Consider the following 25640-nt stretch of genomic DNA (forward strand, 5'->3'; position numbering starts at 1 on the left):
ATGCCTTTTTTCCAAATTTTCTAAATTCGTTCTGAGTTGTTCGACCGTGTGGATACGTTTGGCGGGAAGTATGGTATCCAAGATTCCATGGTATCCTTAAGGTTAAAGATCAGCGTTGTTTTAACAACTATTTCGAAGAAATCTTGCTCAAATTGGAAATTCATCTAATTAGATGTCAAATAAGCAATTTCAAATTGTTTGGCACCTGGTTTCGACATGTTTTGACGTAGGTTTCACAGGAATCCAATCTTTTTAATTATAAACGCTCTAGAAGCAACAAGTCATATGATATCCTCAAAGTTATTCAAATAATTACATTAAGAAAATGGGGTCTCTCTGATTAGTGATTTTCTAAATGTGTTTCTTGAAAAAGATCTTGTAATACATAATCTAGTAATATCATCTGGTTGGAAATAATCGCCTGAAAAACATGAGGGGCATAAAAATGGAAGAAATAGCAGCGCTTTTGTCTTTTTCTTTAAAAACTTAATAGAATATTCAACCGGATATTCGTTTGGCCGAATGATTGAAAAGGTCAATATTCGGTATTCGGCAGATTGAACTCTGTGGAGGTGACATTTGCTTCGTTAATCTTGCTATTAATTCTAAGAGCAATGTTTCAAGTGTCTAGACTAGATCGAATAAAAAAAAACAAACCATCTGTCGAAGACGACATACGTACGTTCATAAATTTCCAATCACGAACTTAATCTTCTTTGGGAATCAGACCGACTTAAGTTTCAAAGTAATACCAAATCTGGAAAATCACGCCATATGAATAATCGAAAACGACCACCACATCATCTCCTGGACAGCTTCCTACCTTGGAACACGAACGTTTTAGCACTTCGAGAATCAAAGATTACGGTTTGTTTTCTCCCAGACGAACAACAAACTGCATGTTTCGATTATTATTTGTCCTTCCCAAACGAAAATCACATGGACCCACCGATGACCGGAGACTACGATGGCTCCCGCTCAGGGCGCTGCAAATGTGCCAATTTATTAAAAAAAAATGATTCGACGATGCCTTCGGTACCAACTCAGCTCATATGTTTACACCGGGCTTGGCCGGGACCGATCTTCCCCATTAGGTACACGATAAGGATTGCAATAATGCCGAACGAGTGTGACCCCGGCAGCTGTTTCAGGTCAATCGATGATAATCTGCCGGTTGAGCGTCATTGGCAAACGCTTTTTTTTGTTCAAGTTTGATTAGAAAAAGATTTGTGTTCACTTATACATTCACTGCCAATCATGAGTTAAACATTAATGATTAAATTTGATTAAAATGTCAAGTGGTGTTTTTTATAAAGTTAAGCTATGTTCTAAGATACGAAATCTTCTCGGACTTTACCTATCTCCGAGTGGTAAACAATGGGCAGAGAAATTACAAAGTCCACCCAAGTCATCATCCCCATATCATTTTTACTTTTGCAGACGGCTTTCTACAGTTACTTATCTAAAGTTGAAGGAATGGAAATTCCTGGAGCACATGTCGCTATCTGCAGGATTATCGACTATTATTATCTCCTTATCGGTTGATTTTTTGATTAGAAGTAAAAGTAACGGCTGTTGCTCGGTGGAGGAGGCTCACCCAATTTATACATATACCTACTAATCGCCTTCCTCCAATCGTTGCGTTCCCTTGGCGTCTCGCAAGCCATTGACAAGCGAAATCCTATCAGACGAAAAAATTGCAACCGCATTTCGGTGCATTTTGACGTTCAACTTGAGTCGCAAAAGAAGTCCATCACCTAACTTCAGGCACCAGGTGAGAAGACAAGTGTACATACTCATATAAGGATCTTCCCACAAAATAATCCACGTGATTACCTTTGAGTGTAAATAAATGTTTGTTATTCTGGTTCAAGAGGATGCATTTTTACATGCGTACTTCTGCTGCCTAATCTTCCATATACCACCTACTTAAGTTATTTACTGCCCTTTATCAGCGAAAGTCAGCTGGGGGTATTGCTGGTGGCTTTGTTTTGATAAGACTGCAGTTTATAGCAATCGAACTTTGTACTCTTAAATCGATGAGTGCAATCGATTATTAGACATAGGACCGTATTTTAAAAAAATTGGTTGTTTTAGTATAATGAACCTATAGTTCAATGGCATACTGTTTCGAATCAGATGACTGACTGAGAAACGAAAAATGTCTAATTACCCATATTCTATTTACATTTTCTTATTTAATAAATCTCATTTAGCGGAATAATCAAGCAACTTCTTCGTCATCCATATAATATCAAGTTTTAATAAAGATAAACCCTCCTTTTTTCTCAATATATAGAAAGCACTTTTTTCCCAATTTATGTTACCTAACAGTCGAAACTTATAACAAAACAAATATTTAAAAACAGTTGGACTATCGAAAGCCTGATAACTGCATTCAGGCTTTTGGTAACCCTATTGACAGTAAACCTAACCGTAAAAACATGCACAAAAAGTCAAATGAAAAGAAAACTATCCAACTGAATATTGAAATACCGCGGATTATAGAATGTCTGTTGAATGATAAAACGCAATTAACTTACCAGAAATTGTTTGTAAGTAGAGTAACAGCCTCACAAGTTTGCAGAATAAAATTTTCCGGTTGGTTCGTTTTGTTGCACAACTATTTAATCCTTGGTACTTGAAACAGCGTTTATCAATACAAAAATTTTAACGAGAAAGTGCTTCAAGATGTACCGCTCATGTTTGAATTTGAGATACGCTAGTTTAAAACATTTTCTCACCGTCCAGGTTCTTAAAAATCGCGAATATTGGCCGTTTCGAATCTCCGCACCACACTTTTGAGAAATTTCACAAACAAACCAACGATGGCAAAAAACGTCATCAAAAAACCGACGAAGACGCGGAGAAAGCTGCAGAAAAGAAAGAAAAGTGGAGCGTCGCGACGTCTCGCATCGTTTTTTTTTTATCGTTTATCTGTCATGGCCAGCGATGCCAGTGGTGTTGATTTTTATGCGTAAATTTGGTTAGCTAAAGTTTTTGAATCTTTTGAATTATCCTGTAAACTAAATTAAAGTGAATTTTATAACCAAAGAAGTGAATTTTTCTGATGAAATAGAGTAGTAGGATTGTATGACAGTTACGGTTGTTTAAAAAAATTGATGCGCTTAGAATCGAGTTATGCAAGTGACAAAATGCCGATTTCGAGAAAACAGGCATCAAAGTTTTTTTTTTCATATTTGAAAAATACAAAATCACTTTTTTAGTTAAATTTTGAAATAATGACCCCCTCAATAGTTTTAAAAACGATACTTCTGAACAAAAAAACCGTTTATTGTAATTTGAAAGAGAAGCCGGATTTTATGATCCTTCTGACGCCAATCATTTTCGTGTTTTTGATTAGGTCGTGTACATTTTCTCATTTGATACATTTTCAATATGAAAACTTTTTTTCCTTTTTAGAGGAATTTAAAATTAAACTTTATGGGACTTTCTCAGATTAACCCAATGTCAATTTCTTGATCAAAGATTAACCTTTTTTGTGTTAAGTTAACCCATTTAAGTGCTCTAATATTTGACAGCTGTCACTTCTCGGCCGTGACAAAAATACCGAACAGTTTAAGCTCCATGTGTTAGAAATTCGGTAAAATTATTACCGAGCCCGGTAATTTTTTCGTTTACTGTGTGTGAAGAGCATCTTATTTTAAAGTTAGATTTTCTTTTAAATAATTTCAGCAACAAATTTCAAATATACATGTTTACCTTGATCTTATCGTTTTTCCTATTCCCCCTTTTTGTGACGCCTCTGAACGATCTACCGCCCACGTCGCGACGCCGTATCGAACTGTCAAATGAATTCGGTCATCCTTTCGCGATTTGTCAGAAAACGCGACCGACTGCGTGGTGAAAATTCCGCATCGGAAAAACGCCCGGAAAAGCAGTAAAAAGGGTTCTAAAAACGTTCGTCTAGTGTCCAAACAGTGCACCAGTGAGAGCCGCAGCGAATGCCATCATGTCTCGCTACACGCAAAGACCGGAAAACGCCCTGAAACGGGCCAATGGTAAGTCGGTGTTTTCCGTTTTGAGGGGATAGCTTTCCAATATGGTGGCATTTTTATTAGTCGGGTGCTTTTTTTGCTGCTGCACTTCTCGGTGAATGGCATTATTTCGCCACTTCCACGTTGCAATGTTTCTATCAAATCCTCAAGGAGGTTTTAGATGATTCGTTCTCGGGTATGGGATATAAACATTGATTTAAAAGTCCTTGTAACGAAAAGTTTAGAATGAATAATCGCGAAAAGAAACCTAACCTTAAAATAAGTTGTCTTGGATTGAGTAAAAAAAAACCTATAAACATTTAAAATGTAAAACCTATTCAACAATAAAAGGATTCAATTCAATAATATAAATAAATTATCTTTGAATGGCCGGATCTTAAATTTATTTTCAATATTTTAGTAGGAAATAAATAACAAAAAAAAAATAGAATAACAATTTTGAAAGAAGCAATTAGAAACATATTCACAGAATTCAAAAATCAAAATTAAATGGTTCATGAAATCTTACGAAAAGGGTCTTCATTGAAATTAAACACTAATAAATCCACTGGATAACAAAGCCCCTAGCTCATTTCCACTTTCAATGTAAGTTATGACATGTCTACTGCTACCTCACTTTTCTGGAATTGATGAGCTAAGGGTGATTTTGGGGGCCTAAAATTGTTCTTCGAATTTGAAGTTTCTGCACAACAATTATTAGCTAACAACCTTAATTCCACTTTCTTCTTCAGAGTTTATCGAAGTTGGCAAACCCGCCCGGGCCCTGGACACCCTGCAGGAGGTGTTCCGGATGAAGAAATGGGCCTATAACTGGACCGAATCGGTCATCGAGCCGATCATGTTTAAATATTTGGATCTGTGTGTGGAGTTGAAAAAATCCCACGTAGCTAAGGAGGGCCTGTTCCAGTACCGGAACAACTTCCAGATGGTGAATGTGGGCTCCCTGGAAAACGTCATCCGAGGCTACCTGAAGATGGCCGAGGATCGTACCGAAGCTGCTCAGCAGCAGTCCTGTCAGGCCATTCTGGATATCGACGATTTGGACAATCTGGCCACGCCGGAGTCTATTCTGATGAGTGCCGTTTGTGGGGAGGACGCTCAGGATCGGTCTGATCGGACAATCCTGCTGCCTTGGGTGAAGTTTTTGTGGGAGAGCTACTGTCAGTGTTTGGAACTGTTGAAGGTCAACTCGCATTGTGAGAACCTTTACCATGATATTGCCAAGATGGCTTTCCAATTTTGCCTGAAGTATAATCGTAAGATGGAATTCAGGAAGCTGTGCGAGAAGCTGCGGAAGCATTTGGAAGACATTAGCAAAGTCAGCTCCCAGACAGCCAATGTGAGCATTTCCAAGCCGGAAACTCAGCAACTGAACTTGGAAACACGTCTGCACCAGCTGGATTGCGCTATCCAGATGGAGCTGTGGTTGGAGGCTTACAAGGCCATCGAGGACATCCATGGTTTGATGATTTTGTCCAAGAAGGCACCGATGCCGAAAATCATGGCCCTGTATTACCAAAAGTTGGCAATGGTGTTCTGGAAGGCTGGAAACCAGTTGTTCCATGCAGCTGCCCTACTAAAGCTGTTCCAGTTGTCTCGAGATATGAAAAAGAACGTGACTCAGGAGGAAATCCAACGCATGACTTCCCATGTGCTGATTGCTACGTTGGCCATACCACTGCCATCGGCTCATCCGGAATTCGATCGTTTCATCGAAACCGACAAATCTCCTCTGGAAAAGGCCCAGAAGCTTGCCGTTTTGCTGGGTTTACAGCAGCCGCCATCAAGGGCTTCCCTAATCAAGGATCTACTTCGTCTCAACGTCCTTCAACTGGCTGCTCCGCAGTTCCAGAATCTCTACAAATGGTTGGAAGTTGAATTCGATCCTCTCAACTTGTGCAGCCATGTACAAAGTGTCATCGACGAAATTACCGCCGATGAAAACAGCCCTTACACTCAATATACTCAGGCTTTGCAAGATGTTACTTTAGTACGTTTAGTTCGTCAAGTATCCCAGGTGTATCAATCCATTGAATTTTCCCGCTTCCTGGCGCTTGCTAAATTTGCTAACAGCTTCTATCTAGAACGCATCCTGGTAGACTGTGTCCGCCACAATGATATGCAAATTACCATCGATCATCGTAATCGATGTGTCCATTTCGGAACGGATCTTAGCGAAAGCCAACGGGAGGACCATCCGGACGGTCCGACCCTACAATCCATGCCATCCGAGCAGGTTCGCTCTCAACTGGTCAACATGTCCGTCGTCCTGCACCGGGCTATAGCTGCGATCAATCCTAACCGCAAGAAGTCGGAACGCGATCGCGTTCGAGCCCAGATGGTCAAACAGTACGAGGAGAACATGGTTCGCGAACATCAACGCATCCTTCAGCGACAGAAAAAAATCGAAGACCGCAAGGAATACATCGAGAGAGTCAATTTGGAACGCGAAGAGGAGGAACTGCGCCTACAGGAAGAAACTGCCCGACAGGTGAAGCTGGCCGAGATGCGCCGCCTGGAAGCGGAAAATGAAGAACGGGAACGTAAACGTCAGGAGAACGAAATGGAACTGATCAAGCAACGCAACCTGAAGGAAAAAATGGACATGTACAAACAGACCACCATCGGGCAAAAGATGCTGAAGGCGTACGACGAGGAAGCGTTCATGACGATGAACGCCGAGGAGATCGCCGCCAAGGAAGCCGAAGAGCGGCAGAAGGAACGCAAACAGCACGATAACGTGCTCAAATCGCAGGAAAAGAAGGTGGACTACTTCGAGCGGGCCAAACGTTTGGAGGAAATTCCGCTGATCGAGAAGTACCTGGAGGACAAGCTGGTGCAGGATAAGGAATTCTGGGAAAAACAGGAGGCCGAGCGCATCGAGGTGGCCATCGTCGAACGCAAGAATGCAGAAGTCGTTCAGGTGAGTTTAAGTTTGTGCTTTTAAGGCCTGGTTACCTTTGTTAAGGTTTGCCTGGTGTACCTAATATTTTTAAGAAGTAGATGTTTTACCTAATTTTCCGCCCAACAGGAACGTCTCAAGCGCATGATTCCGGATAAGGATGCCTTCTGGCAGAAGCTCAAGGGTGAACGTAGCAGCCAGTTCACCGAGAAGCTCAAGGCGTTCAATATTGCCCTGGAGGAGGAACGTAAACGGCGCATTGCGGAACGTGTTCACCGCCGTCGGGAGGAACGACGTCAAAAGTATCACAAGGAAAAGGAAGAAGAACGCCGCCGTATCGAGGAGGAAATTCGCAAACAGAAGGAGGAGGAAGATCGCGAGCGACGGGCTGAGGAGAGAAGAATTGAGAACGAGAAAGCTCGCATCATCGCCGAGAAGCAGCGCGCTAAGGAGGAGGAGATTGAGAAGAAACTTAGCGAGGAATGGGAACGTCTTAGATCTACCAGAGACAAAGAGAATTGGAGCAATCGTCGCGATGGGGAAGGATCCGGAGCAGCAGCACCCACCGGTGAGCAAAAACAAGAGGGCGGCTGGAGAACCGGTGGCGGACAGCCACGAGAGCAAAATCCTCCAGCACGCGGTGAACCTCGTGGCGAAGAACCTACTCCAAAGAAGGAAGGTATCTGGCAACCTTCCGGTCGTTTCCGTGATGGCCGGGGCGCTGGAGCTGGGGCTGGTGCCGGTGGAGAACGTCGGCCTGCTGCCGGAGGAGATCAGGAAACTGGAGACAAATGGCGTCGCGGTGGTGGTGGTGCAGGAGAAGACGAAGGAAAAGATGATCGTGAGGGAGGACCACGAGGAGGCGCCCGGTTTGGGGGCGATCGTGGTGGTCCAATGCGTCGTGGAGGTGACGATCGGGATGATCGTGGTCCTATTCGCCGTGGTGGCGATCGAGATGGAGATCGTGCCGGTGGTGATGATCGCGGACCGATTCGTCGAGGAGATCGTCCTCCAATGCGGTAAGTTTGGAAAAAGAAGCGTTGATAGTGGAAACCAAAATTGAACTTATGACTTTCTTTGGTTATCCTAGTGATGGTGGTGATCGTGGAGGACCACGTCGCGACGGAGGAGAACGCGGAGAAAGACGTGACTTCGGTGATCGTCGCGAAGGCGGTGGCCGAGACCGTCGTGATGATCGCGGAGGAGAACGGCGCGATGGACCTCGTCGTGATGATCGTGGTGGAGAGCGTGGTGGTGACAGCGCTTGGCGTCGTGGACCCCAGGAGGAGCGGCGCGGTGGCGATGCAGGAGGTAACTGGAGAAACGCCGGACCTCGCCAGGACAAACCTCGGGAAGAGCGGCGCGAAGATCGTCCGAGAGAACGTAAGATACTTTGTGCTTAATAGTATTTTATCGAATGAAAAAACTGTTGATTTAATTTTCTATCCATCTAGCACGCAACACCGGTCCGGATGAGGATGGCTGGACTGATGTGAAACATCATCGTTAAACCCGGTTATTGGATCGCCAGATTGACTTCCGAAGGTATTTGCATCTTTTGTTTTGTGCTTTCACTTCAATCAAACTTTAAATGAATGATTTAAGTGCAAATTAATTTTGATTTTTTTCTTTTCAACAAACATTTGGTTATACATATAATCTACAGGTTTGCCAACAGTGCAAACTTCTTTTTTTAATGTGGCTTATTTTAGTAGTAGTAAAGTATTTAATATAACTATTTGATAAGGCTAACTGCTGTTTCCTAAACTGGGGTAAATGATGAAAACAGCAATCATTGATTGATTTATAAAATATCTACAACAACGTGACTGTTAGGCACGTACATAAATATGAAACACATTTATAGATAAGTATTGCAGCTGCTTCTTTTTCCGGTATACAAATATTTGGTTTTCATTCAGAAATTCTATCGCTGTAGCATATGGGAAAATTATAAACTACATGAAGATTCTATACTAAAGGACAGTGTTGTGCACAAGCTCATAAGTCAACATATTCAGCCAGCTGAAAGTTAAAATTTACCCTACAATTATAAATCAATATTCAACCAATTTCAAATTAAATGACTTCATACAAGCAAGCAGAATGAGTGATGTAGAAAATTATTGGTCCGAAACAATCCTTCTAAAAGTTAGAAAACCTTTACATTGAAACGCAAAGAAATTTATCTGCATCAACACCTCTGAGAAATCGCTGATGAACTTTTCAACTTAATCAAAAGGAAAATTTCAATTCTTTCGACAAATTGTACTAATGCGTCATAAATTGTACGATGTTGTTTGCTAGTGTTTTTATTTCTTCGTGTAAATAATCGGAAATCGTCCAACAGATGACAACATCGAAGGTATTGTGTGGATCAAAAACGGTCAAAAGCTGATCCCAAACAGAAGTAATGAATCACGATGTAGCTATCGCATCAATTGGACGTATCGATTTCGTATGTTTCGCATAACAAAAACAATCAACTGGTTTCCTCATTCAGAGTTCCTTAAGGGAGCCATCTGAAACCAGTAATGTTCCTGTTCAGTTTCAACACGCACTGTTGTTTTGGACCAAATCTCTATGCAAATGTTTATATGGCCAACACGGTCAATATATAAGCATACGCTTTTCTAGGCTTATCAAAATTGTAACTAAGAAAAAAAACAGTGAATTTCGTACAAGTACGAAAATAAGAACATATTCACGATTGAAAGTGTACGCAATGATTGAAGACTCATCTTCATTGAAAATTCGGTATCGAATTTTGAATACGGCGAATGCGCCAACTGTAAACAAATCCAGATAATCACATAAATGCGTTAAACTCTTTATTTTACATCCGAAAATATGATCTCCTTTTGATTTTTCTTATTTTAGTGAAGTTAAATTTAATTTTTTTAAATAAGGCGAATAGCTTTTTTTATGAGTGTGTAGTCCCACAGTTCATTCGCCCATTTCCCCTCAAAATTTCGTCGCGAACAAAAGGGCCAATAGTTATTTCGAGATGGAAAAAGGGCATTGAAGTTTTTGAAATTTGTTTTCCCAGGACGAGGAGAACCACAAATCAGCATTTATAAGATCGTTAAATGTGCTAATGTGTTGAAGTGATTTGGACCCGCTTTTAAGCCGAAATTTGCTTGAATATTGCTTATTTAATGAGTGATCCAAACGGCGAACAGTCATTCTGCAATTCAAAAGGGCGCTCCAATTAGGCGAATGAACAAAATGAGAGCACCAGTCTGTGGCAAAAGGGCCCACAGTTATATTTATTAATTTTTTGAAGTAATAAGTACGGAAAAGCTATATTGATCGATCGGGTGATGAAATTAAATCAATTTGAAAGCGTTTTAGCGACTTATTTAGGAAAATGAGTGTACGCAGCTAAATAGGAAATTGATTTTATTTTCTGAAACTTGGAATGCGTTTTTCTCAAAACAAAGGTCTTGGCGCATTCGCCGTATTCAAAATTCGATACCGAATTCTTCTGATTGAATATGTGGGACTCCATTTTCATAACAATGCCTAAAATATTCCTTTGAATGCGTCAATGATCTCTTAAATAAAAAAAAAATAAAAATATTAATAAACTCATAGTGAAATACATGCATAACGTCTAAACAAGAATTTACATTTCTTGATCAAAACACGACAATAGCGACGCGGATGATGATCGATTCAATCCCAACGTATTTACAGCTGATAACAAATTATCGGAATAATCTACGCTGACTTTTTCTGAGCGTCCTATGACACGCGAGATCGTTCATGGCCAGCTAACTTCTCTCCGGCTTGCTGTTCCCTATCGTCAAAACCCTAATCAATGGTAGTCCACGAACTGAAGCAAAAGAAATCTGCTCGATTTCCTCTCAGTCTCGTCGATCATCTCGAAGGAACAACACCGTATGCTCAAAACCAGACAATGGCGCAAGGCAGGCCACGCTTGAAGCTCTTAATCATCCTTTTGTTGGTTGATTGTTTCGCCACGCTGCTTATCAGCACGGCCCACGGCGAGGATGGTACGTATTTTGTATGAAAGATGTGTGTGACGATTCAAAATGGCGAACTAAGTGATCGATGTTCACCGATAGATAAATCATCTTCGGCAGAGGAATCGTCGTCCGAGGTCGATATGAGCGAGTCCGATATGCAACAGGTCGGCGAAACGTTGATTTCGGCCCAACTGAACGCGATCATCGATCTGTACAAACAGGAAGATCCAGTGGGGTTGCCCGGAGCTACCGTTCCAGATCCGATGCCCATTCCGGAGATCAAACAATCCTTTTCGATCGCTAAGATGCACATGAAGAACGTGCTAGCGTATGGGTTGTCCAAGTTTCGAATCAAGCTGCTCAAGACAGAACTACACACGATGCGGGTCCAGACGAAGGTGCAGATCGACGAAATGCAGGTTGTGGGCAATTATACGATGAGTACATTCTTTAACCGGGCAGAAGGTCCGTTCGAGGTCGTGTTGAAGAACGTCATGACCAAAGGAAATGTATCGTTGGGTGTCGAGCGTGATGGAAAAGTTCGGACTCAAGACATTAGCTTGGATATTGAATTCGACGATATGTCGATGGACTTTCAGAACTTAGGCTTCATGGGAAGCATTTTCCAGAGTGTGGTGAATTCGGCTTCAAATTTGGTGTTCGATACGATCAAACCATTCATGTTGAGTGAAGCGTATAGCAAAATTCGGGCAGAAATCGACACGAGGGTTGAAAACATGACTAGTGAATACAATATCTTGTTCCCGAACTCAATTTCTCCATTGGACATGGCCATCGGGGAAGCGCGTAGTCTTGTTCGTAACAAGAAATTTGATCCTTTCCTTATTCCCGACTACAATACGACGGCGGGTATCTTTGGCATGCAGACTTCGCACACCTGGATACGGGGAGTATCGAGTTTCTATCGCTATGGAGATATAGGCATCGAAATGCAAAACAACACGGTTGCGCTGTCGATGAAAGTTGGTACACAGCGTGTCAAGGGTTCGACGCAGTGGGAAGTTTCGGTTGGTCGCGGAATGGTTACACGGGCAGGTCAGGCTCAGTTCACCGTGGAACACATCAAGGTGGCATTCGAAGTACAGCAGCCGCTTGATCTGCGCAGAAAGCCGAAACTGAATGATATACAGCTTGAGCTGGGAAACATACAAGTTCGGTGCGATGGGGCCGGAACCCTGGACTACGTCATCGAGGCCGTGGTTAATATTCTGCCGAACCTGTTACGCTACCAAATAATGGATGCTATTGAAAATCCGCTCAAAACACGTATCCAGGAAAAGCTGGACTGCATAAACGTTGAGCAGATGATCAAAAAGCATGTCAAGGAGTACGAGCGACATGGCATGGAGATGAAAATAGATTTCAAAATTTGTTAGTTTTTAATTCTAGTGTATTCCATACGAACAATGAAGAATTTTTTGTTTGTATATTTTTCGATAATGTTTGCTTTCGATAGAGATATCCGTAGCGCATGTGCAACCTTTTCTTATACTCTGTATAAAAACAGCGTCTCATGTCTGCCAAGTCCCTAATCCGCAGAAGCAGTCCAAGAGAATCCCACAAGCATCAACATTGATGTTTTTCCCTTTGCGTTCTTATTTTTTTCGCACTTCGGCGATAGGTTGAGATGATCCTTTAGACGCAGCTTTAGGCTACGCCATGCTATTGCAGTTTGGTGCTTAAACGCCTACTGCTACTATAGTTTGCTATAATCTAAGTCGATGACCTTGGACGCATTAGCATTGGAACAAAAATTTAACAAACAGTTGCTGAATTTCACTTGGTACGCATGCTAACTTGACACAAATTCAAATTAGCGTCCTTAACTCAATTCTGCTCTGACTTCTTGGTCTCAATCAGCTTGCAGATGTCAGTTCTCAATCTGCAATTCTCACTTCTCATACAAGTTTCAAATCGATCCCGCCTTAGAGGATCTATAAATAGAGACGTCGTTTTCGGACAGATACCGCAGAAGAAGAATGATTAAACTCTTGGGAACTCGAAGACTCCGCCATCTGCGTTAAACCGTAGCTGCCGCAATCGATGCTGAAGCAGATAGTCGACAAAGATAGTTCGGAATGTTCTACGATAAGTGTTAAGCAGATCGACTACTTGACGAACAAATTCTTGATGAGAATACCCCAGGAACTGAATTTCACGATTCTCGAAAAACCTGCTAAGTTTTAATTGATCCTACAGGTAAAATCGTTCTGCCAGGTTGCGATTCAACGCATCTTCTACAGGGTTTGTCCGGAAAGTAACTGGACTGATTATTATTGTATTATTGTACTTCGGTGCGTGCGTGCGCCGGCTGGATTAGTTAAAGGACGTTCCTAGCTATCGAACGAGTGGCTGTTCGGTTGTCTACTAGCAACGGGAGAATCAGGAGAGCCAATTTCGCGTGGCGTTCTGTGTGAAATTCGGTTAATCTGCAATAGAGACGTTTGAAATGATCAAGCTGGCTTACCAAGATATTGCTTCAGCAAGAAGTGGTGTGTTTCGTTGGCACCAAGCCTTTTTGCAGGGCCGGGAAGAGGTCTGCGATGAAGACCGTGCTGGAAGACCTTCGACTTCGACCAACACCGACAATGTGTCGAAGGTCCTCCAACACGGTCTTCATCGCAGACCTCTTCTCGGCCCTCCAAAATGGCTTGGTGCCAGCGAAACATCGTTTCTTGCTAAAGCAACATCTTGGTAAGCCTGCTTTATCATTTCAAACGTCTTTGTTGCAGATTTACCTAATTCCACACAGTATTTCGCGTACTTTTGGTCTAACGAACGCTGCATTTTCGGCTTGCATCACGCTCCGAAGTACAGTCGCGGCGGAAAACAATCAGTCCTATTACTTTCCGGACAAACCCTGTATATAGTATATATAGTATAAACTGTAAATTTTTGCCTCGGTTTCCAGCAAAAAAATTTGCTGGAAACGTTCAGCAATCCAAATTTTTGCTGGAAACCAGCAATCGGTTTTCGAATTGCTGGATTTTTCAGCATTCGGTTATGTGCTTGTCATTTTTGCTGAAAAATCAGCAATCGGTTTTCAAATTGCTGGACTCTCCAGCAATTGATCTAGTTTGCTGGAAAATTAGCAATCGAGTTGTCAATTTGGAGTTTGTTTTTGTTTCGTACGCTGAAGTAAGGTGAGATTCTATTTTACGAATTTAGGTTAAATTAATATAATTATTTTATTTTCCTCTATATTCTATAGAACAACACATAGAATTGAAGAACAAATGCTTTAAATTGAAACCCAAATAACGTTGGAATGAACGAAAATTTCATAAAATTAAACGAAAAGGCTTTTGTATCAAAAGCATTATGTTATTTGGAACAAAGAAAAAGTTTTGATTCAAAGGAAAGCATTTCTTCGAAACAAAAGAAAATGCATTTGAATCAAAGGAATTTTTATTTGTCCCAAAATCAAAGAAAAAAATCCTTTGTTTTTGCGGCACTTTCCTTTGAAACTAATTTCTATTTTTCTGCGTGTAGCAACCAGGCATCAAGGCAAGGGTAAGTTTTTATTGTACAGGTAGATATTCCATAGAAGATACTAATCAAAACTATTTTTACAGGTGGCGGATGATCAACACTTTGGCACAAAGCGGCCTCCCCAGAGCCGGTGTTAGAAAGTGGTAAAAAAAAAGTTTTTTTTTGAAAATGAATAAATCCCTTATTGAAAATGGGAGAAAATAATTGTTTTTATTACTTATTGTATGCACAGTAAATTTTTGCCTCGGTTTCCAGCAAAAAAAAATGCTGGAAACGTTCAGCAATCCAAATGTTTGCTGGAAACCAGCAATCGGTTTTCGAATTGCTGGATTTTTCAGCAATCGGTTGTGTTCTTGTCATTTAAGCTGAAAAATCAGCAATCGGTTTCCAAATTGCTGGACTTTCCAGCAATTGATCTAGTTTGCTGGAAAATCAGCAATCGAGTTGTCACATTGGAGTTTGTTTGTTTTCGTACGCTGAAGCAAGGTGAGACTCTATTTTACGAATTTTGGTTAGATTAATATAATTATTTTCATTTTCCTCTATATTCTAGCAACCAGACATAAGTTAAGGGTGAGTTTTTATTGGACAGATTTCATAAAAGGTACTTATCAGAACTCTTTTCTCAGGTGTCGAATGATCAACACTTTGGCACAAAGCTGCCACTCCAGGCCCGGTGTTGGAAAATTAAAAAAAAAAACCTTGGAAATAAATGCAAACATAATTTAAAAATGAAAGAAACAAATTGTTTTTCATTGCTCGTTATATGCACAGGCAGTAATCAATATTTAATTTAGAATTGAAATATAAATTTGGTACTAAATACAGCCGGTTGTTTTGAAAGAAATTGCTGGCTTCCAGCAATCTGGATTGCTGATTTTCCAGCAATTTGAATTGCTGGAAACCAGCATTAACGTTTGCTGTTTTTACCAGCAATTTAAATTGCTGGAAATTTTGCTGGAAAGTCAGCGGGACAAAAACCAGCAAAATTTTGCTGGTTTCCAGCAAAAAAAAATTTGCTGTGTGCACAGCCAATATTAAACTTTAATTTTGAATTGAAATATAAATTTCATACTAAATACTGCCGGTCGTGTTGAAAGAAATAGCTGGTTTCCAGCAATCTGGATTGCTGATTTTCCAGCAATTTGAATTGCTGGAAACCAGCATTAACGTTTGCTGTTTTTCCAGCAATTGAAATTGCTGGAAATTTTGCTGGAAAGTCAGCGGGACAAAAACCAGCAAAATTTTGCTGGTTTCCAGCAAATAAAAATTTGCTGTGTATGTTTAAGATTCTCGAACTTCCTCATAGGAACGCGCTGTATATTCTTTTTGAAGACGCTGTAGGAAATAAGGACTGTACCGAAAACTCTTGAGCAACATCTTTCTGTGAATAAAAATGAAATAAGTTTATTGTTTTAATTTTTCCGATTCGGTTTGTTGAAGATCTGTAACGATTAGAAACAATATCATGGTTAACATAATGCAAAAAATTATGTTTTAAAGAATAATTGCACTTTTGATGAAATGCCTTTCTGCACAGTAACTTTTGTGCATTTCCTGGATGCTGCCTTCCAATTTTTTTTCGAATTCTTCCATGTTTTGAGAAACTGTCCCCTCTTTCCTAAAGATCCTTTTCACAATCGCCCAGTTCGTTCAATCGGTCGGAGATCTGGACAATTTAGTGGAATGATATTTTTCTCGAGACGAATTGGATTTCTCCATCGCAATCGTTTAGTCGGCATCATCCACCTCCTCGTCCGTCGATTTTGTGTAGAGTTGTGGCCCGGGAAGCATTCCTGAATCCTGTTTGACGTAGGTTTCGTCGTCCATTAAGATGCATCTGTTGCTGTTGTCCAGAATCCGTTTCGTGTCCTTGGTTTTGCTCGAGATTGTTGCTCTACTGATTTCTTAAGTATCTTCCGCTTCTTGTACGTCTTCAAGGAGTTCCTGCCCTCGATTCTCTGAATCATCTCAATGCTGGTCTTGACATTTTTAGCCAGATCACGCGTTAATACCGATCGCTTACGTTTGATATGAATGACTACTTTAGCATGCACCTGGGGCTGACTGCAACCAGGTTTTCTTCCTGATCTAGGCAGATCCCTCGAGGACGACTCGTTGCCATATTTGTCGATAATATTTTTCACGCTCGTGTGGTGTACTTTGAACCGTTTTGCAATTTGGTTGAAGGTAACACCGTTTTCAGTACACCAAGTGTGTTTTAAAAGTTGCTAATTGTAGTGACTTTTTTCTTTCTTAGTTTAGCGTGACTATGCTTACCAAAACTCGTTTAAATGACGATCTTGTTCATGTTCGAGCTTTGAGAAGCCACCGAATTTCTTATTCAGTCATACTACCGTATTTCCTTGATGAAGATGCACGCTTAACTCAAAATAGAAATTCATGATCATAAATCTTTTTTTTTTAATCTATTTTGTATAATAAACGAAAAACTGCTAAATCCTATGATTCATCATCATTATTATTTTTCTTCATATCTTTTTTCATAATCGGATAAATTATTTTTATTTTTCTTCTCATTCCATGCTCTATCTACTACACTAATGACTTTTACTGTTCAGTTCTTACCATCTGTTAACAACAATCCTTAAATTTTGCTAATAATTTTGTTCGGTTGATTCCGATTTCAAACTTTGGGGGCTCAAATTGTTCCTTGGCCTATAGGAGAAGCCCCTACACCAATTCTGAACTCAATCGGCCTACCCTAAGTGGTCACTCAACGACGCTCAAGTTCTTATGAAAATTTGCCTTGATTTGTTCTTACAAATTTTTGTACACTCGGAGACCGGGTTTGTTCTTCAAATTTGATTGAAATTTGGTTTTCTTGAAATGATTTTACACAAAGATACGAAGACCACTAGTTGCTATGAGCTACAAAAAAAAACCGATGTATCGCTGTTTTTAACCGTTTTGAGCTCCACATTAAGCTAAAAATACCTCATTTAAGCGCTTATAATGTTTAAAATTATTTAATTAACATTTGAACAAACTTTTCAGAGCAATCGGCTTTCAATTGCTGCGGTTAGAGCCGAATCTGTGTTTTTTGCAGATTTTTTGCGAATTCTCATGCAGAAGAACTTGGGTGTCCTTTAGCTGACCTTTCAGGGTTGATCGATTGAGCTCCAAATTGGCATGGGGTTTACTGGACTGCTAGGCCAAGGAACAATTTGAACCCCCAAATAAAAAATAAATCCTTTTTTGGAATAATAATCCGTTTTTGAACCACCTTACTGAGTTAATGATCACTATATAGTTAATGCCCAAGAGTATCGCCCGCCTTTGTATCTGATGTTTTGCATCGTTTTTGCAAGTCGCGAATGAACAGAATGTAAAATTTTGCTCCGAGTTTAAGATTTATGGTCAGGTAATGTGAAACCGGTACGGTCAAAGACAATAAAATGACAAAGTTACGCATCAAGTGTGATCTATTTAATTAACACCGTTCAAACGTATCACGATTCAGTAGTTCCCGAACCACTCATCCAAAAAGGATGCCTTATTCTTCCGTTCCCACACGTTGATTTCGGTGTTTGGGCAGTTTCTAACGATCTCGTGGATATAGTCCAAAATGGTCTCTTCGCTACTCGGGTTTGCAACGATCAAATCCAATCGAATCAGTGCCGAAAATACCCTGAGCAGTGCCCGTAGCTGCACCTGGCTTAGTTTACCGACGCTCAGCACCATCCGTTGTATTGTGGGCACACAGGCGAAGCGCACCCACGGATTGAGTCCGAAGAAGTCTAAACGAAGATCTACCAGGTTTGAAAGCAGATTGATGTGACTGAACAGGTGCGATGGGAACGAATTGTTATTGGCCAGGGTCAGCTTTCGCAGCTTGTGCAGATTACTTGAGAGCAGAGCTCGCAGCACGCTTGCGTCCGGTTGCGAATCGTCCAGATGAGCGTAGCGGGACAACTTAAGTGATCGGAGGTTTGGCGTAGCGTTGTTAAGATGTTGAAAAAACAAAGAAGGGTCGCGGAATTCTACAGAATGGAGCGTTAGACTGACTACTTTGGGTAGCAGGAAGTTTGTGGACGGCTTGCTTTCAAAGCTTGTCTCCATCACTGTGAGATGGGTTAGCTGTTGGAGAGGTTGAACTGCGACAAGAAAAGCCATACCGTCATCTAAGTCGTAGACAAGCAGCTTGGTTAGAAGTGGGCAGCTTTGAACTACGATTCGTATAACCGATAATGGGACGTGAAGTTCCAGCCTAAGTGCTGTCAGCGAAGAACAGCAACTGAAGAATTGGCTGGCATCGCTAGGGTTCACGTCGACTATATCCATTAGATCGTAGCAAAGTTTGGACAAGGTGAGTTGGTTGAGTTTTCGACCATCCACGTTCCACCAAAATGGCTGCAAATTGTTCTCTGTTTCGGTTCGAACTGTGAGCGATGATAATTGGCCGCTTAGTTCCTGTATCGCTGTCCAGGCATGCCGCCCATTTATGGTAGCGATCAAAATTCGTATTTTAGGCGCCAGCAGGCAGAGATTAAAGTTGATATTGTCCATTAGACTGCATGGTAGTTCCACTGTTTCCAGATTTACTAAGCACGGGATCGAAGATGATGATGGCATTTCGCTCGTCTCATCCCAAGTTTCGTTACAATCTTCCACGATCAGTACCCTGAGTCCGGGAGTGAAGGATAACAACCATAGGAATACAAACAAATCAATCGGCCTATCTTCGAGCTCCCAAGAAATTCGCAGCCTTTCGAGGGATTCTTTGTACCCGAAAAGAACATTGGAAATGGTAATCCTAGAATTATTGTTCAACTCTCGATCTACGCGTAGGAACAAGTTACGATACCGTCGATGACTGATGGCGGGAGATTCTATGCTCAACAGAGACACTTTAATCACTAAATCAACATCTGCCATACAAGACCAACCGGAAACGATCTGGGCCCAAAGATGACATACTTCGGCTCCCACTTTACGGTCCCTAACCGGAAGATGGTGAAAAATCAATTCCAAAACCTGTGAACGATAATCTTCTGTACCACAATGTGCCACAACTTATAAGAGAAGATTTCTCACCTCTACTGGAAGATTGTTGATATTCATAGTAGAAACAATTGGGGACACTTTTCAATTTTAATTTTTTTTCAATTCTCATGTAGGTACCTAGCCTAATGTTTATTTATCTGTGGTTCATCTCTTTGGTCATGCGCATTAGAAATTTGTCAGTCAGCATCAACTTTGCTGTTCAAAAATGTTTAGTTTTTACAGCATTTCGAATATACGTTTCAAACGTCTTGTATCTGAAAAAATAATTCATGTTTTTTTTTTTTAAAGTGTGCTCTTCGATTTCTGCGCTCATAGTAATCTAAATTCATGTTCCAAACTTTGAATTTTTGTATCCAAATTCTGGTTCTTGGTTAAAATTTGAAGTACGCGTAGATCTAAATAAGTTGCCTCTGAATTTTAAATTTTGATTATTGAATCAGAATTCCCAATTCTGAGTCTGAATCTTGAACTATGAATCTAACGTCTACAACTTATTATATTCAACCGACAAATTGAGAAAGTGTTTCTATCGCATTTTATTGTAGTCGTTGTTTTGACTATGCTTGGAACGTACATATTCAAAGATTTCAACTATTTAAGATATCCTGCTATATAAACATGTTTATTCGATCAATTTCACGATTAATATTTATCCGCCCAACTAAGCTAACTTCCTTACACGTGGCATATCCCCGATTGTGATTCTGTGATTTTTTTAACAACTAGTTCATTAAAGGGCTTTTACTTTTACAAAGTTTAAATGTGCCGGGTGTATTCATTTCACTAGGTTAGTAGGGAAGGCGGCCGTAATAGTCGCGGCGACTCAACTGTTACAAATCTTTAAATAAGGGAAAGGAGGGGGTTTATAGGGGGTATCTTGCGATAACAGTTTTCCATTAGGGTTCGGTGGTGGCCTCCTGTAGCTGTAGGTTCGATGGCTACGGTTTGATATCGGTTTCCATCCTTCTTTACGTTCGTGTCGAACCCGTTGGTTGAATTCTCGGTACAAAATATTTTTCTCGGTGATATTTTCAATTTAAGGTTTTGTGGTAACATTTGTAGATTCTTGAAACATTTATTGAAAATAATTTAAAATCTTCATACCATGTATATTACATAAGGTTTTTTTGTTCACTGACTGTCGCATTATGAATAGGGTAGGAAAAACTGCTGCAGAAAAGCATTTAATGTCATCTGTTCCATGCAAATCTCGTGATTTGATTTGTAATTATGTTTATGTAGTCGTTGATATTATATATTCTCAAAAAACAAAATACAACTCCATCCAAACTGATGACGATTGTCCCCTCAGAAGATAATATTTTTTTCTAACAAAATTTAGCTCGTCAGATTAAATTGATTCCCCATGGGTTCAAGTCAAACTTGAGCGAATCACGACAGGTTACACTTGTCTTTGCCATTACCACCGACGGTTATGCCTCGAGTCCGACTGTTGTTGGTACCGCTTCCGCTAGGCTGCTGGGCATTTGTTCGCTGCGCTTCCTCTTCCTGCATCGAGAGGGCCAAGGCGCGGGCAAGTGCTTCATCCTCGGACATGTTCCCTTGAAGGCTGCTAACATATTTCGATTGTACTGGGCCTCCACCAGCAGCGGTCACCAGGGATCTCGGTTGTACGCCGGTGGACGGAGCCTGTTGTTGTCTTTGCATGGCCGCCCGTCCTGCCAGGATACTTCCTATGCCAGCAGTGGTTCGGACCTGGGGTGCTGCAGCTGGACGGACAATGGTGTAACATTCGTGATCGGCAGTGTGACGATGCTTGAGGCAGTAGTTCATTTTGCAGACGGTGCAGTTGAATGGAACCAGTTCTTTCTTTTTGCAGTTTTTGAAGGTGCACCGATTGGTGTAGATTTTGTTCTTCTCCGATTTGCAGTACTGATCGATATGGGCACCGACCGTAATATCCGGGGAAACGTCACGTGGAGTAGGAACCGGTTCACTGCATAACGGGCAGATCGGAACCTGCACGTCCTTTTTGTAAGCCGATGGGCAGGAATGCGTTTGGTAGCTGAAGTGCTCTGAACTGAGGAATAAAAAAAATGGACAAAATGCATATGATAATGATTAGTAGTTGTATTACGGAACCATTCAAGGTCACTTGCTCACCAGAAAATCGCACCACAAGCGTCACACTTCATCGGAAGGAAATCTGCAACAAAGTAAAGATAGCTGATCATAATAGAACTGACAACGACGATCACCGACATCCTAACTTACCGAGCTTGTTGCAGAACTTTTCGGAACAGTGTTTTCCTAAGTGTGGAAACTCCATTGTTTCTTACACGAACTATAGTTCTTTTGATGACTTTCAAGGTAAAATCTGGAACAGTTGCTTCCGTGATGGGATTTCCTCTTGAAGAAGTTAGTTGCCCTCTCTGCTTCAGTTTTAACAATGATTTCGTCAGAAACTTTCCTGACCAATATAAGGGCGATATGTTTAAATTTTCCAGAACTTTCTGGATTGTTCTTTATGGGATTTGTAGATTTACTGCACGAACAATGATGTCGCTCAATCTAATTATTCTGGTTGAAACTCCGTTGATGGATGACTAAACATTTTTTTTTTGTTTTTCTTTTTATCATTCTGCTGATTACAAGCTCAATTAGAAGTATTCAGCATGCGGTTCAAAACAAGGCAGACAATCATTCGAGACGATATTACCCATTTTACACAGATTTACCCATTTTTAGTTTATGGTTGATATCAGCCATTTCTCAGCTTTCTAACACCCTTATTCTTGTTTACGGCGTATCTGTCGTTCGTTCGAACGGATACTTTCGATCGAATTCGAAAAAGCTATTCTTGTTTTCGTTCGAATGCGATACGTTCGATGTTGGTGTTACCAGATGAATTTCGAAATTCCTAAGCAGCCCTGTGTTACAGTTGAATTTTAGAGCTTTTGTTATGGTGTGATTTGAGCAAAAATAGAGTTAGAAAACCCAACCCTAATCAAAAACAAATCAACTTGTTCGACCAGATTTGGCCCACTGTATCGAACTTTAAAAAGAAAAACCCGACAGCCCACAGTCCACGAAAAACGGAAAAAAAAGAAAAATAACTGTCATCGGATATTTCCGGACATCGGTCGAAGCGGAAAAAAGAAAACGAAGTTCGAGAAAGGTGTGGCTGATTTCCCGCGAAAAGCCCGAGCGAAGCAAAGTTCCCGGTCCCCGGTTTCAAGGTATTTTTCGAGCTAAGCCGATTTGCGATCATGGGTGGCAAAACCAAGGAGGAGATTGTGCAACGACCGGAGAGCACCGAGCAAAATCATACCGACCAGGACGGTATCGTCGATCCGGAATGCCTCATCAAGCATACGCTGCAATTCCAGTGGACGCTCTGGTATCCGGAACCGGATAAAAACAAGTCGTGGGGAGACAAGCTGAACGAGGTGGCCACCGTCGGTGTCGTTGAGGACTTCTGGAGATTATACAACCACATCAAGAGCCCGTCGGACCTGAAGACCGAGTGCGATTGTTCGCTGTTCGAGCAGGGCATCCGCCCCATGTGGGACGACGAGAAGAATTTCCGCGGCGGCCGGTGGGTGATCAACGTGCCCCGGCAGCAGCACCACGAATTGGACAAATATTGGCTGGATACGATATTGTGTCGGATTGGCGAGGTTTTCGATAATCCTGAAGAAATTTGCGGTGCCGTCGTGAACATTCGACAGAAGACGGATGAAATTGCGATTTGGACCTCCACCGTCATGAACCGGGACGCGCCGATGCCGGAGAAGCCGTAAGTCGATTTTTTTTCCACGTCCGAACAATAATTGTTGTGAAGGAGATTGGGTGGGTGAAATAAAAAGTGGCCATTAGAAAAATTTTAAATTATGTTCTCGTTTTTCATTTGTGGCGACGACCATAAGAAACCTCATGTTACAAATGGCGCCCAACTAAATCGAACCACTTTGATTATTAGTTCGACAAATTTTAGGGACTTTGCGTCCACTTACAATTATTATGATTTTTAATATTCGATAATTGTACTTATCATTATTTCATTATTGCTCTTCTCGTATATCACACCATATTATTGTGTAATCATAAGTATCGTGTTATTTATTCGATATTGTTGTGAATTAAAATTTACTTTAATTATTTATTTACATTGCAATACATCATGCACAGTTATCAAGGGGGTTACCAAGGAAAAATCAAAAGGAACGCGATCTGGAGGCGCGGTATAACCTCTATTCCGGGCCCTTGGTAATTAAGAGGATTAAATCCCTCTTTTCCTGAGATAACTGTTGCTTTTAGTTCTGTTTAGTCCTCACTGTAAAATCACAGCTATTATTCTCTTCAATGGCTACATGATTTAATATGCTTGTTTTGCTGCTTGGGTGAAAGTCTTTTAGTCGTTTGGTTCAGGATTCGAGGAAATTTTTGCCAGGTCTGCTGGTATAGATCGACATCATTTGCCAAGATATGTTGGCGTTGAGTTTCGTCTTTAGTTTTAGTTAAATCTTTGCCATAATTCGTTGGCGTAAAGATATTTTTGCCAAGATTCGTTGGCTTTGAGTTTATTATGATGTGTTTATGTATTATGTATTTATGTATTAAGTTTTAGACACCTCTGCAGTAGGTGTTACGCTTCCGAGGTATGCTCGGAATGTAGTCGATCATTTCTTTCCCTCGAACTCCTTGTGGCGTGGTTTTGAAATTTTCATGGATTTCTATCATAATCCATGAAAATTTCTACCAAAGCAGCAATGTTGTGTTACAGTTGAATTTTAGAGCTTTTGTTATGGTGTGATTTGAGCAAAAATAGAGTTAGAAAACCCAACCCTAATCAAAAACAAATCAACTTGTTCGACCAGATTTGGCCCACTGTATCGAACTTTAAAAAGAAAAACCCGACAGCCCACAGTCCACGAAAAACGGAAAAAAAAGAAAAATAACTGTCATCGGATATTTCCGGACATCGGTCGAAGCGGAAAAAAGAAAACGAAGTTCGAGAAAGGTGTGGCTGATTTCCCGCGAAAAGCCCGAGCGAAGCAAAGTTCCCGGTCCCCGGTTTCAAGGTATTTTTCGAGCTAAGCCGATTTGCGATCATGGGTGGCAAAACCAAGGAGGAGATTGTGCAACGACCGGAGAGCACCGAGCAAAATCATACCGACCAGGACGGTATCGTCGATCCGGAATGCCTCATCAAGCATACGCTGCAATTCCAGTGGACGCTCTGGTATCCGGAACCGGATAAAAACAAGTCGTGGGGAGACAAGCTGAACGAGGTGGCCACCGTCGGTGTCGTTGAGGACTTCTGGAGATTATACAACCACATCAAGAGCCCGTCGGACCTGAAGACCGAGTGCGATTGTTCGCTGTTCGAGCAGGGCATCCGCCCCATGTGGGACGACGAGAAGAATTTCCGCGGCGGCCGGTGGGTGATCAACGTGCCCCGGCAGCAGCACCACGAATTGGACAAATATTGGCTGGATACGATATTGTGTCGGATTGGCGAGGTTTTCGATAATCCTGAAGAAATTTGCGGTGCCGTCGTGAACATTCGACAGAAGACGGATGAAATTGCGATTTGGACCTCCACCGTCATGAACCGGGACGCGCCGATGCCGGAGAAGCCGTAAGTCGATTTTTTTTCCACGTCCGAACAATAATTGTTGTGAAGGAGATTGGGTGGGTGAAATAAAAAGTGGCCATTAGAAAAATTTTAAATTATGTTCTCGTTTTTCATTTGTGGCGACGACCATAAGAAACCTCATGTTACACCTGCTGTATCAAAATGACATTTCTCGTGTGCCAACAAAAGCAAACAACCTGTCTGATTGTGATCTTGTGAAATTTTTATTATCGGACCGGGAAACAGGAACCTCGTAAACGGCCCAGGGACAAGGAAAGAAAAGAAAATCATGCTCGAGCGGATCAGGCCCACCAAGAAAACCTGCTGAAGCATCCACAGTAGCAGCATCAACAGGCTATTTTGTGTGATTTCCAGAAGTTCGACAAATCGGAGCCGATACCAGCCGGCGGGGGTGTTGCTATCACTGTTGCTGCTGGAAGTTGCCCCGTCGTAGGAGATCGGAACTCGCATAAAAAATAATCTACAAAAATTTAAAATTATTAAAATAAAAATGAGTTTGTATTCTAGAAAATTTTGCATTTTTGATATCATTCTGTAACACTGATCTCGACCAAATTGAAATT

General features: G+C 41.2%; 6 protein-coding genes across 6 annotated transcripts; 4 read left to right on the forward strand and 2 right to left on the reverse strand.

Moving 5' to 3' along the window:
- Window positions 1–3824: 3824 nt before the first annotated feature.
- LOC129738459 (eukaryotic translation initiation factor 3 subunit A) lies at window positions 3825–9028 on the forward strand. The gene is made up of 5 exons (XM_055729668.1): window positions 3825–4022; window positions 4751–6942; window positions 7051–7940; window positions 8012–8304; window positions 8376–9028. The coding sequence occupies exons 1-5, from the start codon at window positions 3974–3976 to the stop codon at window positions 8429–8431; spliced, it is 3480 nt and encodes a 1159-aa protein (XP_055585643.1). The 5' UTR covers window positions 3825–3973; the 3' UTR covers window positions 8432–9028.
- A 1752-nt stretch (window positions 9029–10780) lies between these two features.
- On the forward strand, window positions 10781–12361 carry LOC129739193 (uncharacterized). Its single transcript, XM_055730619.1, has 2 exons — window positions 10781–10940; window positions 11013–12361. Exons 1-2 carry the CDS (start codon window positions 10844–10846, stop codon window positions 12308–12310), a joined length of 1395 nt encoding a protein of 464 aa, XP_055586594.1. The 5' UTR covers window positions 10781–10843; the 3' UTR covers window positions 12311–12361.
- Window positions 12362–17863: 5502 nt separating this feature from the next.
- LOC129739194 (uncharacterized) lies at window positions 17864–19564 on the reverse strand. The gene is made up of 2 exons (XM_055730620.1): window positions 19485–19564; window positions 17864–19424 (listed from the first exon to the last, which is right to left on the reverse strand). Exons 1-2 carry the CDS (start codon window positions 19509–19511, stop codon window positions 17907–17909), a joined length of 1545 nt encoding a protein of 514 aa, XP_055586595.1. The 5' UTR covers window positions 19512–19564; the 3' UTR covers window positions 17864–17906.
- A 945-nt stretch (window positions 19565–20509) lies between these two features.
- LOC129739195 (AN1-type zinc finger protein 2A) lies at window positions 20510–22047 on the reverse strand. The gene is made up of 3 exons (XM_055730621.1): window positions 21690–22047; window positions 21579–21621; window positions 20510–21495 (listed from the first exon to the last, which is right to left on the reverse strand). The coding sequence occupies exons 1-3, from the start codon at window positions 21742–21744 to the stop codon at window positions 20847–20849; spliced, it is 747 nt and encodes a 248-aa protein (XP_055586596.1). The 5' UTR covers window positions 21745–22047; the 3' UTR covers window positions 20510–20846.
- Window positions 22048–22462: 415 nt separating this feature from the next.
- LOC129739196 (eukaryotic translation initiation factor 4E-like) lies at window positions 22463–24507 on the forward strand. The gene is made up of 2 exons (XM_055730622.1): window positions 22463–23214; window positions 24346–24507. The coding sequence occupies exons 1-2, from the start codon at window positions 22685–22687 to the stop codon at window positions 24374–24376; spliced, it is 561 nt and encodes a 186-aa protein (XP_055586597.1). The 5' UTR covers window positions 22463–22684; the 3' UTR covers window positions 24377–24507.
- Window positions 24305–25127, forward strand: LOC129739198 (eukaryotic translation initiation factor 4E-like). The gene has a single exon (XM_055730623.1). The coding sequence runs from the start codon at window positions 24530–24532 to the stop codon at window positions 25061–25063; it is 534 nt and encodes a 177-aa protein (XP_055586598.1). The 5' UTR covers window positions 24305–24529; the 3' UTR covers window positions 25064–25127.
- Window positions 25128–25640: the final 513 nt, after the last annotated feature.

This window comes from Uranotaenia lowii, chromosome 1, assembly GCF_029784155.1.
Source record: "Uranotaenia lowii strain MFRU-FL chromosome 1, ASM2978415v1, whole genome shotgun sequence".
In the NCBI taxonomy this organism is placed as follows: Eukaryota; Metazoa; Arthropoda; class Insecta; order Diptera; family Culicidae; genus Uranotaenia; species Uranotaenia lowii.

Excerpts from the sequence above, each read along its gene's own strand:
- LOC129739195 (XM_055730621.1), bottom strand. The coding sequence starts at position 21,744 with ATGGAGTTTCCACACTTAGGAAAACACTGTTCCGAAAAGTTCTGCAAC. Across the intron at positions 21,622-21,689 it reads AAAGTTCTGCAACAAGCTCG|ATTTCCTTCCGATGAAGTGT; the intron begins GTAAGTTAGGAT and ends ACTTTGTTGCAG. Across the intron at positions 21,496-21,578 it reads GCTTGTGGTGCGATTTTCTG|TTCAGAGCACTTCAGCTACC; the intron begins GTGAGCAAGTGA and ends TTTATTCCTCAG.
- LOC129739194 (XM_055730620.1), bottom strand. The coding sequence starts at position 19,511 with ATGAATATCAACAATCTTCCAGTAGAG. Across the intron at positions 19,425-19,484 it reads TCAACAATCTTCCAGTAGAG|GTTTTGGAATTGATTTTTCA; the intron begins GTGAGAAATCTT and ends TATCGTTCACAG.
- LOC129738459 (XM_055729668.1), top strand. The coding sequence starts at position 3,974 with ATGTCTCGCTACACGCAAAGACCGGAAAACGCCCTGAAACGGGCCAAT. Across the intron at positions 6,943-7,050 it reads AGAATGCAGAAGTCGTTCAG|GAACGTCTCAAGCGCATGAT; the intron begins GTGAGTTTAAGT and ends TCCGCCCAACAG. Across the intron at positions 8,305-8,375 it reads CGAAGATCGTCCGAGAGAAC|CACGCAACACCGGTCCGGAT; the intron begins GTAAGATACTTT and ends CTATCCATCTAG.
- LOC129739196 (XM_055730622.1), top strand. The coding sequence starts at position 22,685 with ATGGGTGGCAAAACCAAGGAGGAGATTGTGCAACGACCGGAGAGCACC. Across the intron at positions 23,215-24,345 it reads GCGCCGATGCCGGAGAAGCC|TCCACGAAAAACGGAAAAAA; the intron begins GTAAGTCGATTT and ends GACAGCCCACAG.
- LOC129739193 (XM_055730619.1), top strand. The coding sequence starts at position 10,844 with ATGGCGCAAGGCAGGCCACGCTTGAAGCTCTTAATCATCCTTTTGTTG. Across the intron at positions 10,941-11,012 it reads CACGGCCCACGGCGAGGATG|ATAAATCATCTTCGGCAGAG; the intron begins GTACGTATTTTG and ends GTTCACCGATAG.
- LOC129739198 (XM_055730623.1), top strand. The coding sequence starts at position 24,530 with ATGGGTGGCAAAACCAAGGAGGAGATTGTGCAACGACCGGAGAGCACC.